General features: G+C 40.3%; 2 protein-coding genes across 17 annotated transcripts in view; both read right to left on the reverse strand.

The window, feature by feature from the left end:
- LOC113637378 (interaptin-like) overlaps nt 1-15,393 on the reverse strand; it is a 482,239-nt gene that overhangs the window by 120,603 nt on the left and 346,243 nt on the right. The window lies entirely within an intron of this gene.
- LOC125145514 (translationally-controlled tumor protein homolog) lies at nt 5,267-14,414 on the reverse strand. Its single transcript, XM_047818640.1, has 5 exons — nt 14,383-14,414; nt 14,265-14,275; nt 12,877-12,975; nt 8,426-8,459; nt 5,267-5,639 (listed from the first exon to the last, which is right to left on the reverse strand). Exons 1-5 carry the CDS (start codon nt 14,412-14,414, stop codon nt 5,267-5,269), a joined length of 549 nt encoding a protein of 182 aa, XP_047674596.1.

A 15,393-nucleotide genomic window follows, 5' to 3' on the forward strand; every position in this document is an offset into this window, starting at 1 on the left:
TCTTGTTTGTGGAGGCAACGTGTCTGTAACTAAGGAGTACAACATTAGACGACACAATGAAACGAAACACCAGAACAAGTATAAGAACCTGGACATGACTCAAAGGAGCCAGAAAGCAGAGGAGATGAAAAGAAGTTTGGTTTCACAACACAATGTATTCAAAAAAGCCACATCACAATGTGAGGCTGCTGTAAAGGCTAGTTATATTGTGGCAGGAGAAATCACAAAATCAGCCCGGCCTTTTAATGAGGGAGAGTTTATAAAAAAGTGCATGATGAAAGTTTGTGACCAAGTGTGCCCTGAGAAAAAACAAGCCTTTTCAAACCTGAGCCTGAGCAGGAACATAGTAGCTGAGCGCACATGTGAACTTGCCACCAATCTTCATGACCAGCTGATGGAAAAGGGAAAAGGTTTAGTTTCTTTCTCACTTGTTGTGGACGAGAGCACCGACACGTCTGATACTGCGCAGCTGTCAGTGTTCATCCGTGGAGTGGACTCAAATCTGTGTGTTACGGAGGAGCTTTTGGGATTTAAATCCATGCATGGCACAACCACAGGGAAGGAAATCTTTGAGGAGGTTTGCAAATGTGTAACTGAAATGAAGCTGCCATGGGATAAACTTGTGGGATTAACCACAGATGGTGCGCCAGCGATAAGAGGTAAAAAGAATGTACTGGTGGGCAGGATTCGGGAAAAGATGCGGGAAGAGAATTGTGCAGGTGAGCTATCTGTTTATCACTGCATCATACATCAAGAATCACTGTGTGGTAAAGCCCTTAAGATGGAACACGTTATGACCACAGTAACACAAGTTGTTAACTTTTTAAGAGCCAAAGGTCTAAATCACCACCAGTTTAAGTCTTTTCTAAACGAGTGTGGTTCTGAATATGCAGACGTGCCGTATCACGCAGAGGTTAGATGGTTAAGCCGCGGAAAAGTACTGAACAGATTTTTCGAGCTGCGTGAGGAAATATGTCAGTTTCTGCAAAGCAAAGGGAAGGACACAGCAGAGCTCCGGGAGCAAAAGTTTCTGTGTGAGCTGGCCTTTCTGTGTGACATCTCAAGCCATCTCGATGTGCTGAACCTGCAGCTGCAGGGGCGGGGACGCATCATCACAGACATGTATGCAGCAGTGAGAGCTTTTAAATCTAAATTGTGCCTGTGGGAGAAACAGATGCTGCAAGGAAACCTTAACTATTTTCTCTGCTGCCAAACCATAAAAACACAGATCTCTACTGCAGTGTGCGCACAGTTTGCTGAAAAACTCAGTGTACTCGGCACTGAGTTTAGCCAGTGATTTGCCGACTTTGATGTCCAGAAATGTAGATTTCAACTGCTTAGTAATCCCTTCGCAGTTGATGTGGAAAACGCACCAAACCACCTCCAAATGGAGCTGATTGAACTCCAGTGTAATGACACGTTGAAGTCAAAGTATGATGCTGTTGGCGCCGCACAGTTTCCACAGTTCATCCCTGACACAATGCCTCAGCACCCAAGCTGCTCAATTGCTCTCCCTGTTCGCAGCACTTATCTATGTGAGCAACTTTTCTCCTTGATGAAGATGACAAAAACATCTCACAGGAGTCGTCTGACTGATGAACACCTTCGTTCGATACTGAGGGTTTCCACAGCTCAGAGCCTGAGCCCAGACATTGATGAACTAGCATCCAAGAAAAGATGCCAGATATCTGGCTTAGGCACATCAGATTAGATCAGTGTGTTGCAAACTGGGCAATAATTAACATTTTCTTTATGCACTTTTTCTTGCTACTCAAAGGCCTGAATGGTCGATTCATTCATTGTTGTTATTTTATTTTCAAATTTATTAGCCTGTGGAAAAAAGTTTATTTTGATATTTACCTCAGAAGGCTGCAAATAGAAAAGAGGCATACAATTTTTATTTAAATTTAATTTAATATGCCATTGATATGTTTTTTTTATATTTTGAGGTTCGATTTTGCATGTCTGCACTATTAAGTTATATAAGCGTTGCTTGTTCCATATTCAATATTAAAGAAAAACTTGTTTGGTTCCATATTTAAAGGTTCATTGGTTCAACGTTGGCCCGTGGCTTTGTTTAAATTTTAAATTTTGGCCCACTGTGTATTTGAGTTTGACACCCCTGCCAACGTTTTGGAGGTAGGAATTGCTATAGTTTGTAATAAATTAACTAAGAAATAAATAGCTTTGTGGTCAGTCAGTGGGCTGTTGCTAATATTAACAGAGATATAATTAATACTTAATGTTTTAGAAATCAACCAATAATCAACTCTTGATCGTCTTGAACAGTCTTTATTACTCCAGGTGTATTGGATCACATCTGGATACATTTCTCTCCAGATGTCAACTAAGTCAGATCTATCCATAAATGCTAGAGGATTTGAATTTGGAGAAACTGCTTTCCTTGGAGGTACCTATCTAACATATTATTCATTGTTATATTAAAATCAGGAAGGCAGAAGGATATTTACCTAATGCATATGAGAGTTTTTGATCTAGCATGTTAAAGAAATCACAGTTTTTCAACTTTCCTGACTCTGCAACACAAAAGAACAGTTGCAAGGGCATGAGTACAAGTCTTTCTCGCTTATCTTTCTTTTTATATTTTTGTCTGTTTATTCACACTTTCGTTCCTCTCAAACTTCTTCAGAACGAGCCCATGATCGGCCGATAGCACCTGTAAGTACCAGCGGTCAACTGGTGTGCCGAAATACCGGTGAAGATGCCACTGCATCTGTCAGCCTATCTGATCACTTGCAGAAATCCTTTTACTGTCAATATAAGCGAAGGGGCTTCTGACACCTTTCCCTTCTTTTCGCACTCGTTGGACAAGTGGCCAAAGTTTGGTCCTGGCATCTTTGGTGACTTGGGTTAAGTCTTCAAAAATTCGGATCTTCTTTTCTTTGAGAATGGCAGAGGTTCTGGCATTCTCCAGATTTTATCTCTGACGTTGCGTGACAGAAACTGTACGATGATGTGTCGGCTCGCTTGCGCTTCCTCGGATGATTCAGACAATATGGGCAGGAAAGGGGGGCAAATAATACCTGTACAACTGCCGTCTGAGCGCCGACATGCGCACAGCAAAACCAATTCCCAGGCAGTCAAAAGTTATGTTAATTTCGTCACCTATTTTTAATTTACTCTTAGTCTTAGTCTTGTGCCAAATGTCCTCGTTAGTTTTAGTCATATTTAGTCATTCAAATATCTTTTTTTGTTAGTCAAGTTTTAGTCGACTAAAAGTCTCGTCATTTTAGTCTAGTTTTAGTCGACTCAAGGTATCTTAGCCTCTTAACTGTCCCCCCCCCCCCCCATTTTCATGATTTTTGCCTAGATGACATACCCACCTTGGTTCAAAAGTCCTAGAATAAAGAGAACCCCTCTGCCTAGAAGTCTGTTGTGAAAAAGTGCCTGTAAACTGACACCCTGAGGCGTGAGAGTGTGAAAAGTTTGAGAATTGCGCAATAAAGTTGAAAAAAATTAATATGCGCATTCTCATTGCACAGCCCGAACTGACCAGATGTATCATGTTGCATCTCGTTGGAATCGTCTCCTTATTGGCTAAAGAGCTATGATGCTCGCGAAACATCAAATCGCTACTGGAGGGAGCAATTGTCAGTCAAAGGGAGGGTCACCCACATAGCATGGAGAGACCTCATTGGCTTCTTAGCTGCCTATCTCTGCACCACAGCCACTGGTTGGCTCATGAGAGGGCTTGTTTGATTCGTTAGAGCCTCGACTACAAATCTGACGCGTTTTGAAAGTTTTGTAAGCCTCCAATGAGAAGTAGGAGTCAAACAAATGGCGGTAGTGAACCCGTGTATTCAGTTTCCGGTCAAAGACTTAATTCTTGTGAGGCGAGCAAAGCGTTTTGGATTAAAAGGCTTACATATTCCAGTTCCTTGGACTCTTGGAGATTTTTACAAGCATTGTTTTGGAAAATACATTAACATTAGTGACAATGTGAAGAAAGGGAAATTTAAAGACCAGCGTTTAAAGTTGAGTAAACAGATCGAACTAGCGCCACCTACTTTCGGTTGGCTATCAAATGGTTCAATTACTATGACTGCTATAAATCATATTATGCTTTGTGTGTGCGCTTAATAAAACCCTGAGAGTCTAAGCTTTCAAACAGTATATAATTTAACCGTGTATTTAGAGGATTTAATGCTTAAAAGTTACAATGAAGTTACAATGAAGTTGATGCAGTCTCGCCTCCTAGCGGTGGTGGCTCGTTCTCACGACGGCGACCTGATAAGTGGTTTTAACCAACACAATTCAAAAGCTAGGGCCAAACAGACTCCGACTGACAACTTAAGTTACAAAGGTTTTTAAAACTGTTTTAGTTGCCTTGTGTCTTATGTTTCTGTTCAAATCAGAAATAAAATAAATATACTCAGAAAAACTGAAAAGAATAGGCCTACTTTACTGTGGGCCTAAAATACAACCTATTTACAGTCCGCGAATCACAAAAGTATCAGTGAGAAGTTGAGAACACTCGTTTAAACAGTACATACACTCGAACTTGACTGCACATCACATTTTTTACTTTATTGATACCGCTTTTAATCGTAATGCGGAGACCGGTCATCGGGACATAAGCGGTCATGTACAATAAAAGCGTCTGCGCAGCGACAGGAAATATCATTTAACACAAAAAGCCGCCTAGACGGTGGACTTGCGCTCAGGACTTTCTAGGATTCTTTCTACGAACACACTAAACAGCGCAAAGCTGTGAACTCGTACTGAATATTTTAAAGGCGTAACAGCTGATGAAAAAGCAGAGACAATTGTAGACGAAAATGAAGAGGGATTTTATCTTTTCGACATTTTCGTCTCGTCTTTTTTTTCATCAACAATAATGCATGTTAATTTAGTCTTAGTCAGCGTTTTTGGACAATGGTGCAGTCTTGTCATCGTCTCGTCTTAGTCATGAAAAAAAAAAGGTTGTTAACGAACATATTTCATCTCGTCTCGTCTGACGAAATTAACACTACCCTAAAGTGAGCTGCATCATTTATATCTTCTTGCCCTGACAATGCAAAGCTCTGATGTGATCCAGCTCACTATTGTACTGTTCACCCCCACCTGAGCTGGGGTGTGGAGGGGCTGGGGTGTGGAGGATTTCTGCATGGACACTGATTATAGGAATCTAAGCAGTGGCCATTGGTCCTAATCCTGATGGAGTCATGTGGAATGAGTGATCTGATCCAAAAGCTTTCACGGCCAGCCACTGATGAGAAGCAGCCAGGGACATGAACGGGGTAGTTTAGCATTTCCCCAACTCAAGACTGTCTTTGAAGAAAAGCATGTACGGTGTCAGTCCATCCTCACAGAAGTCGAGCAGACCGATGGAGCCATCCAGGTTCATTGAGTCACCTGTAAAATACTGGAAATTCTTGATGTTGCCAATGGTTTTCTTGACCTCAGCTGGAGCAATAGCCACGAAGGGCTCTACTCGTTCAGGACACGTTTCCTGCAGTTTGGCCTTCACCGCCTTCATGTAGTCCTTGATGTAGACCATGTAAAACTTCTTGTCGTAACTGGTTTCCTGGAGCTTGTGGTTGAGGACGATGTCGATGCCGCTGACTGTCATCAAATCACAGCCATCATCCTGGACCTCTGCGGACACCCCCCCCCCCCACACACACACACACACATGCACACACACAAACACACAAATTGGGCATTGCATTTCATTAGGCCTCCAGAAAAGAATAAAAAGCCAAACATTTGTAAATATTTCACACTTTTGATATACCTTTGCCTAGCAGAGGGCAAAATATGATCTACCGAAATGATGCTACACACTGTCAGAACTTAGAGCCGCCTCCAAGTGGACACATCGCAGGGTGATCTCCACACTTAGACTTTTGGTCAATGAAGACTGTTTTAGACTTAACTGATAACTTTATAATTACTACAAACAAAACACTGATGCCCCTTTTCCACCGAGGCAGTTCGAGTGCTGGTTCGGAGCCAGAGCCTAATTTAGAACCAGTTCTTTCTGTTTCGACCGCCAAAGCACCGGCTCCGAGCCAGGAAAAGTGGTTCTTAAGTAGCACCAAAACGTTGCTGGTCTAGACTTAAGAACCGCTTGGGGCGGGAGCTGGGGGCTACGTTATGTACTTTATCGATTACAACCTCCGTTTATACAGATTACCCGGAGCTGCACGTACACGTTTTATTCACCGAGTGTATGTTCGCAAAGCCATGAGCATTAACAGTAAAGCAACATCCGCCATTGTTGTTGTGTTTGTGTTTGCCGCTGCTGCGCTAACGTTGCTTTGACACGTGACACGTATACAGTGACGTCACACTCGGCGCTGTGATGGTTCTCTAGCCGGTGGAAAGGCAAACCGGTTCTTAGAAGGTTCGCCAGTGGAACCAACTTTGAACCAGCACTAGCGCTAGCTCTGAACCAGCACTCGGTTCTTTCCGGTGGAAAAGAGGCTTGAGAAAACTCCTCAGACTTGTATGAGAATGAGCAAACTTCTTTATTGTGGTCAATCAGCCAACAATTCTCTAAGAGAAATTGCCAAGTTGAAAGTAACAAATGAAAAACCCAAAAAGAGCATCTTCATGCAATCAAAAACAAAACTCTCAAGACGTTCTTGCAAAGTAAAGTTTTTACACACACACACACAAACACGCACACACATGCGCGCGCGGGGCTGCCGCCTTCATCTGGCCAGAAGAATTTGACACACCCGCACACGCACACACCCGCACACGCACACACCCGCACACGCACACACACGTGCACGCACACACACGCACACGCACCCCACCCTCAGAAAATCTCCTCAATATATACCCTTACTTCCTGGTCAAAGTGGAGGATTAATCCTTTTTTACAGCTACAATGAGCAGGTTTCCTCATTTCATTTCTTACTATTATATATGATTTCTACTGATTATATAATTGATTGATTATATGTTAGCTTTATAAGTTTGAATTATGATAAAAGTTCTTGATTATATTGGTTATGTTGTATTACTGTTTTTGCTAAGCCCTTGCTGTTATAATGTTGCTTTGTATATAATGTTACTGTCCATGTTGACTCCTTAAGCTTACTAAACCTATGAGCTGAACATTGTTATGATCTCAGTCTGTCACTTTCCAGACTGGGCTTGCGCTCACATGCATATTTTAAGCCTTGGTTTCTCTGTTTCCACTAAAGGTCAGGTTCTCCTTTTCCCTTAGACCCTCAAACTCAGATTCAGCAGGTCCATCCAGCTGGTCGCCTGATTCAGCGGTCTCGCCATACTCCCTTCATGAGGCCTGTTTCAGCTGAACTATTGATTTTAACTTCCTCACACACTGTTGATCAAAGAGCTCAGACTGACCAGGCCTGACAGCACAGAATCTGGTTACTTTTACTAAGTTTATGATTACAATAAACATCTTTGGCCTACAACATCCCTACATATGTCTTTTGACATCAATTGTAATATTTTGCAAGGCTTAATACTTTACTTTGGTTATAGTATTGTAAGGAATAATAATTTAATTATTTCTACTAAGATTTTTCACAACAACACACACACACACACACACACACACACACACACACACACACACACACACACAAGCACTGGGCATAGCAATTCATTAGGCCTCCAGAAAAAACAAAAGCTACTCATTTGTAAATATTTCACACTTGTTAGATGCATTTGTCCAGCTGGGGGCAAAATCTGATCTACCAACAAGCTTTACACACACACACTCACACACAGACACACACAGACACACACAAGCATTGGGCATTGCAACTCATTGGGCCTCCAAAAAAATAATCATTTTTAAATATTTCACACTTACAGTATATGCATTTCACAGTTACAGTATATGCATTTGTCCAGCTGGGGACAATATCTTCTCCTCTCTTTCTCTTCTACCAACAATCTTTACACACACACACACACACACACACACGTTGTGTTTTCATATTCAAATCATATTTGTTTCCTCTCTTATTTACTGTATGAATTTAGTTGCATCAGTCAGCTTTGGCCTGGAGATATGCTGAGTAATGTTTGACATTTATCAGTCAGTGGTTATCCAAAATAATATTTAATAATTTTTGCTTATTTTACGCAATGCATGGCAAAATTTCATAACATTTATCATTCATAAATGAAATATAATAAAAAAACATAAGGAGGTAAACGAAGTTTTATCACATGAAATTATGGCATGTTTTTGAGAGTGTGTGTGTGTGTGTGTGTGTGTGTGTGTGTGTGTGTGTGTGTGTGTGTGTGTGTGTGTGTGTGTGTGTAGTCTGTTGTTGGTTGATCAGATGAAATCAGGTGGGCAAAATAGTTATTACAAACAGAATGGTAATAATTGTGGATTTTTTTTATTTATAAGCATTCAAGTCAATTTGACCTGGAAAAAAACAGGTTTTATTATTTGCTGACTTTAAAAATGGTTTCAAAACAATCTCCTGCCCTTGAAATATATCAGCCTCTAATTGTGCATCAACTTTTGTGCCTCTATAGTGAAAATAATTCAAAATTTCTGTTTGTTTGTTTTTTTTACTAAAAAATGAGCCATTTTTGTAAATAAATAAGGTTTATTATACCGAAGGTAAAGAAAAGGTAAAAAAAAAAAAAGGCTATCATATACTTCATTTTTTTATAAGCAGTCAAAACAGACAAGGTCAATTTGACTCAGCACTCCTAATTTGTATCCCTGCTTAGACTGCTGCCCCCGCGACCCCGCCCGGGATAAGCGGTAGAAGAAGAAGAAGAAGAAGAAGAAGAAGTCAGAAAATAACAACATGGGGCTGCGGTTTGTCCGGAATGTGTAGATAATAAACACATATATACTGATCAGTGGCCGAGCAGCACGTACGGAATCACTCACAATAGACACTGAATCACTCGCAGTAGATACCGAATCACTCTCAGTAGTCAGTGAATCACCCGCAGTAGCCACTGAATCACTTGCAGTAGCCACTGAATCTGTTCAACTATTCTAAAGAGAATATAGGGAAATATTACATAATTGATTTGTGTTTCCTACTGGCTAAATTTAACATACATAAACAAAAATTTGCTGGCTCTAAACCTATCTTTTCTCTATTCAGAGATGATCTTGACAGGTAATTGAAACTATCCTTCTTCCTCTATGGTTTAGTCTCACAGCTCTTCTGTGCCCTGTTGCATTATGGGACAGCGCAGTGTGCATCTGTGAGAGTGTGAGAATACTGCTGCTCTGGGGTGCTGCTTTTCACTAGGGCTGGGCGATATGGCTGAAAACTGTATTACGATATCAGTGTTTCATATCGGTCGATATCGATAATTATTGATATTTTTTATGACCCATTTAAAATAAGGACCAGGAGAAAAATATATTACATTTAAACATTTTTTTTTATTTTAAACTTAACCTTCCTCTGATCATAATCCCCTTAGTTATTAAGACAGAAATGTTAACAACCAGGAAAACTCAAATAAATAAAATGTAAACATAAAAGTCACAATGAACACTTAACAATTATCTCTTAACATTTAAGGAACAAAATGAAAGAAAATGTAAGAAATGCTTAATAAAGTGTAATAAAATAGTGCAAAGTGTTAAATATAAACATAGAGAAACCTGAGAATTTAGTGCTAGTTTAGTGCTAGGAAGTTCACGCTGTTCACCTTCTGGTGAATAAAGTGTGTAAAATATGTGCAGTGTTTTGTAAACATAAATAAAACTGAGGTAGACTGAGATACATCTGTAATATAAAAAACAAACCTGATACACTACAGTAACATTGTTTGAAATATAAAACCTGCAGAAATATGAAAAAGTAACAAGTTATTCTGACTCTAATCAAACTTGAAGTTGAACTATTAATATAATATTTTCAGTCCAGCTTTATTTACAATTTCTTCGCTCGCTGTGGCTCATTTTCTGCTTATCAGTCGCCGGTCCTGGCATTGATGGACTCCCTGTCGACTTTTATAGGTCATTGTGGGATGTGGTGGGCGAGGATGTGCGCTTAGTGCTCAATGAAAGCCTGTCTAGGTTCACTGCCAGTTAGTTGTTTGAGGGCTGTGATCACCCTTCTTCCTAAGAAAGTTGATTTAACAGACATAAAAAACTGGCGCCCTGTCTCACTCTTGTGTAGTGATTATAAACTGCTTGTGTAGTGATTATAAACTGCTTTCTAAAGTCCTAGCAAACCGGTTGGCTGAAGCACTGGTTCAGGTCATTCATCCGGATCAAACCTATTGCGTCCCCGTTTGTTAGTATAACAAAACGCGATGTCCAGATCAGTGTGACCTTTTTTTAATCTGTAAATAAAGTTTCCTTTAAAAGTCTAAAAAAAAAATCTCTCTCTCTCTCTTTCTCTCTCTCTCTCTCTCTCTCTCTCTCTCACACACACACACACACACACACACACACACACACACACACACACACACACACACACACGCTTAGTGATGACGTCACCGGATATACGAAAGCGAAAGTAGAGAACAGGGTGTGTTTTTCTGTAGTTTAATCGAGACAAAGGCGAGAGAAAAGTAAAGCGCTTCTCCTGGTGAGTAGATTACAGATATTCCAGTATTATACACTGCAGATTGAGGTTTACACACTGGAATGTGTTGATACAGAGCTGTAATGTAAGTCAAGTGTGATTATTTTAATGGTGAACGATCAGCTCGGTGTCGGTGTGTTATAGCGGATCTGGAACAGGGTGGGGTTTATAACGGTCTGGTGAAGTCGGGGCCTGAAACACACACACACACACACACACACACACACACACACACACACACACACACACACACACACACACACACACACACACACTATCTACTTTATCTTTACTTCTGCTCTTTGTGTTTAACTGCTTATAATGATCAATATTAGCGCTTAGATTTTTATTTTTTGCTGTTTAAGAAATCTAGAATCTGCATTTGTTTCGCTTCTGCTTTAACTGTGTCTCTCACTGCCGACGACTGTTTTAGAATCTATTGGGAGTGATTCAGTATCTATTGCGAGTGATTCAGTATCGATTGCGAGTGATTCAGTATCTATTGCGAGTGATTCAGTATCTATTGTGCGTAATTCCGTGTTTATTGTGAGTGATTCAGTACGTGCTGCTCGGCCACTGATCAGTATATATGCGTTTATTATGAACACAATCCGGACAAACCGCAGCCGCCATGTTGTTATTTTCATATGACTTTTGTGGTATAGTGAGATCTATTTATGTCTGTCCAGCAGGTGGCAGTAACGTAATGTCTTGTTAAACTGTTAAAAGCCTGAGAAGAAGAGCTATCGGCGCTCACTACTGTTAGACACATAACGTGTGTAAGTTTGGCTGCTGTGATGTGATGTATTCTCATATAAAGCGGCCATCAAGAAAGACTTCTGTGTGTTTGCTGGTTGGTATTTCAAGATACAACAACTTTTGACATCGTAATAACCGACAAACCTTTTTTTATGTTTAAACCTTCATCAGGTTATGAGTTTATTCAGGTGTAGTTAAACAATTAGAGATGAAGCAGAAGTAACAATGTTTATCTCCACAGCACTTAAACAGAGTCACCGCCCTTCTTCCTCTATGGTTTATTCTCACAGCTCTTCTGTGCCCCGTTGCATTATGGGACAGCGCAGTGTGCATCTGCTTCATTCTGCAGAATCTCAGCGGAAGCAGCAGATCATCAGGTTTTTCTCATTTCCTGTTCCAAGAATAGTGAGAATGTGAGAATACTGCTGCTCTGGGTGCTGCTTTTCACCCTCTGTAGTATGTTAGTGGGGTAATAGGGTAATAAGGTATTAGTGTATTAGGGTAATATGAAGTGAACTCAGTTCTCACCACAGTATCAGAACCTCACAGGTTCACACCAGCACTGCTTCAGTCTGTTCATGATCTTATTGTGCAGAATTATCTATCTATCTATCTATCTATCTATCTATCTATCTATCTATCTATCTATCTATCTATCTCTATAATTTAAAATTGAGCTAATGTACGAATACATTTTAATTGTCTACCTTTAAAAAGTTTTCTGCCTCGTTTTTCTTACTGCAGAGTCTTTGTTGATGTTGGTAAAATCCAGTTCTGGGGATTGTTGCTCTCCAGAGACATTAAAGCTAGATGACAGAGACGCTCCTGGCCCATAACAGAACACAGCAAGTTTTTCCCCAAAGCCAGTTTTGACAATGACCTTTCACCGCTGCATTTGTTATAGGTAGCGTGAGAAATAAGCAGAGAGCGATGTCCATGTTTGGAAATACAGATGCTTACGGACGTTGTTTTATTATCCTCATAAATGTTCTTGCTGTGGTGTCAGCACAAATTTACACATTACTGTATGTGGGATATTGATTGTAAGAGACTATACGGGATTCACACTTTTTTATTTTTCTTTACTAGTGGACTGACAAAAAATTACAATATAATGTCATTGTGATAGAAAATAAAAAGACACAAATTAAAATTACAAAAGGTAAAAATAGGAGACAGTTTTTAGGCAGAACTTTGCACGCCGCACTATACAGTGCCATCTGTCTCTACCCCCTGACGTCCCAGTCTGTCGGGCCACAGATTTTCATCCACATCACAACAGGTATCATTTCTTGCAATACAGTGTGGAAAAAATCTTCTGGAATGTCTTATCCAGCATCTGCAGGCCTCTGCTGTGATGTCCTCACATGCTGCATCCATGGCAGCCAGCAGGGTCATCTGAGTATGTGGCTGGCAATCATAGACCTTCCACCTCCATGCTGAATAGAACTCTTCACTTGGGTTGAGGAATGGGGAATCGGGTGAGAGAAATTGCATCAGCATCCTGTTATAGGTCAGAAACCATTGCCTGATGGTGTTTAAGTGATGGAATCTCACATTATCCCAAAGTATCACATACTTTGGTAAATCATCTGGAAATGGACCCCCTCATCATCAGGGATGAGAGCCCTATAGAGGGTCTCTAAGAAGGTGAGGAGATGCTGTGTGTTGTATGGGCCTATAAGGGGAATATGAGATAGCACACCCTGCTCTGACATAGCAGCACACATAGTGATATTTCCTCCCCGCTGGCCTGGCAAATCAACAGTAGCTCTGTGGCCGATGACATTTGGACCACGTCTTCTGCTTTTGCTCAGATTGAAGCCAGCATCATCCACATATATAAAGTTCACTTGACTCCAATTACATTATACGCTACAACCCAGAAGATACCCAATTAGTTATGCACGTTCATTTCATTTCACAAGATACAGTTATATCAAATGTACACATATTGCATGTTTTTTTCTACAGCTATAGCAGATGTACATAGGTCACACAATGCTGTATTATATATATGTCACTATAAGAAGTTTATGTAAATTAGATAAAGTAGCCCATAGATGTTTTACCTGTAGATACTGGTACCGTCGCTCTTTCACTCTGTCACCATTCCTTTGAGATGGTACACAGTTCAGCTGTTTCATGCTCATATGGTGTCTCTTCAACACCACATCGATAGTTGAGATGCTAACAGACTGAATGTTTTCAAATACATTATTATCTTCTACAACAGCCTTTTGTGTTTCCCTTAACCTAATGGCATTGTTTGCTCAGACCATGGTGCAAATAGCCTCCTCTTGTTGGGGTGTGAAAAGGGGTCCTCTGCACCCCATGAGGTAATCGTGCAGTCCTGTGTGGAAAAAATGCACTAATGCAATACATTTATGCTTAGCTATGTTAGAGCAGTGGTTCCCAACCTTTTTTTCGCCGCGGACCGGTCAATGTTTGATAATTTTACCGCGGTGGGGGGTGGGGGTGGGGTTTTGGTGGCTATACAATTAAATTAAAATTAATCATTTTAATTTAATTGTATTTAAACATGCCCTTTTACCTCACTACAACGCTAAATCAATGAGAACCCTGAGCTTGTTTCTTCTTGTTTCTAATTTGTGGGTTAAATTTGAGCAAACACAATGTACACGTACACCAAGCACTGTTAAACATGAGAAAGTACCGGTGAACAGAGAGAAGAGCGATACACACCTTCTCTCCAACAAAGCTACAACGCCACTGCCGCTTGCAGCCGCTCAGCTCCAGACGTCACCTAAACCCGGCCCGATATCATGATATTTTGCGCATGCGCGGTATTGGTGCGGCTTTAGGTGACGTCTCTCAGCTCCCGGTTAACCTCTCGTCCATGGAAAGTCGCACAAACCCGAGAGAAATACACCACAGTAAATAAAATGGAAATCATTTAATGTTCCATTTGTGCGGCCCTGTACCATTTGGTCCACGGACCGGTACCGGTCCGCGGCCTGGGGGATGGGGGACCACTGTGTTAGAGAATGTATAGAAACACTATAACAGCACAGTCCACACTGGTGGATTACATACCTGTTCTCTCTAACAAATTCTGCTGTACCCTCCGACCTGCCTCAGCCATTGTGAGGCCATGATTGACAATATGGTTCACAATAGTGGCTCTAATTTCATCTGAAATGTGTCTATGTCTCTGGCCTCTTCTTCCTCTTCCTCTATTTTGCCTCCTTACTAGTGATGTTATCAGTGAAACCGAAGCTCCGAGGCAGGTGTAAAAAAAAATTAACCGGTTTACATTGAAGCTTTGTATTTAAGGTTGATTCGTTCTGGCAAAATCACGTGACCAATGAAGTCCGAAGCTTCGTTTCAAACACACCCACGTGACTGCTTCTTTATCTGATTCAAAGGTTTAAAATTGAGTGCGACCCCCGGAGGTGCGCCCCCGTGTGTTGTATTGTAGTATTAAATTAAATTTCACGAGTTTACACTTACAAATAAGACTGTGTCTATATAGTCATGCGGAACAGGTGGACACCTGACTGCTGATTGTTAATAAAACATTAGTAGTCTGTAAGGCAGATTTATAATCATGTAAAAGTGTGTCTGCACTTATGTACCTTCAACATTCGTGAGTTTGATTTTTGTTTTTTAAAAACAGTCAAAATGTCCACATTCACCATACAAAAAGTTATCTTTATTACACTTTTGTTTGGAGTTACCATGCATATGCATTCTAAGGACACTTTAACTCTGGACTTATTGTATGGACAGTGCCACTTTATACACTATTTACACACCATACTGCACCTGCTCACTTTAAGGACAATCTTTAAAAACCATACACATTTATGTATATTTATGTATATACATTATTTCATATTCTTCACATATTTCATATTTTTATATAGTTTTTTTTATATAGTTTTCTTATATAGTTTACACTTTTTTATTTTATTCTCATTTTATTTTTTGCTTTTTTATACTTTTATTCTTATACCGGATAGTGGCATAAAGCATTTCACTGCATATCGTACCCTGTATGTATGTGTATGTGACACATAAAATTTGATTTGAACATGCTTTGGTCATGTATTTACTATTTTGATTAATTTAT

Source organism: Tachysurus fulvidraco, chromosome 9, assembly GCF_022655615.1.
Source record: "Tachysurus fulvidraco isolate hzauxx_2018 chromosome 9, HZAU_PFXX_2.0, whole genome shotgun sequence".
Lineage (NCBI taxonomy): Eukaryota > Metazoa > Chordata > Actinopteri > Siluriformes > Bagridae > Tachysurus > Tachysurus fulvidraco.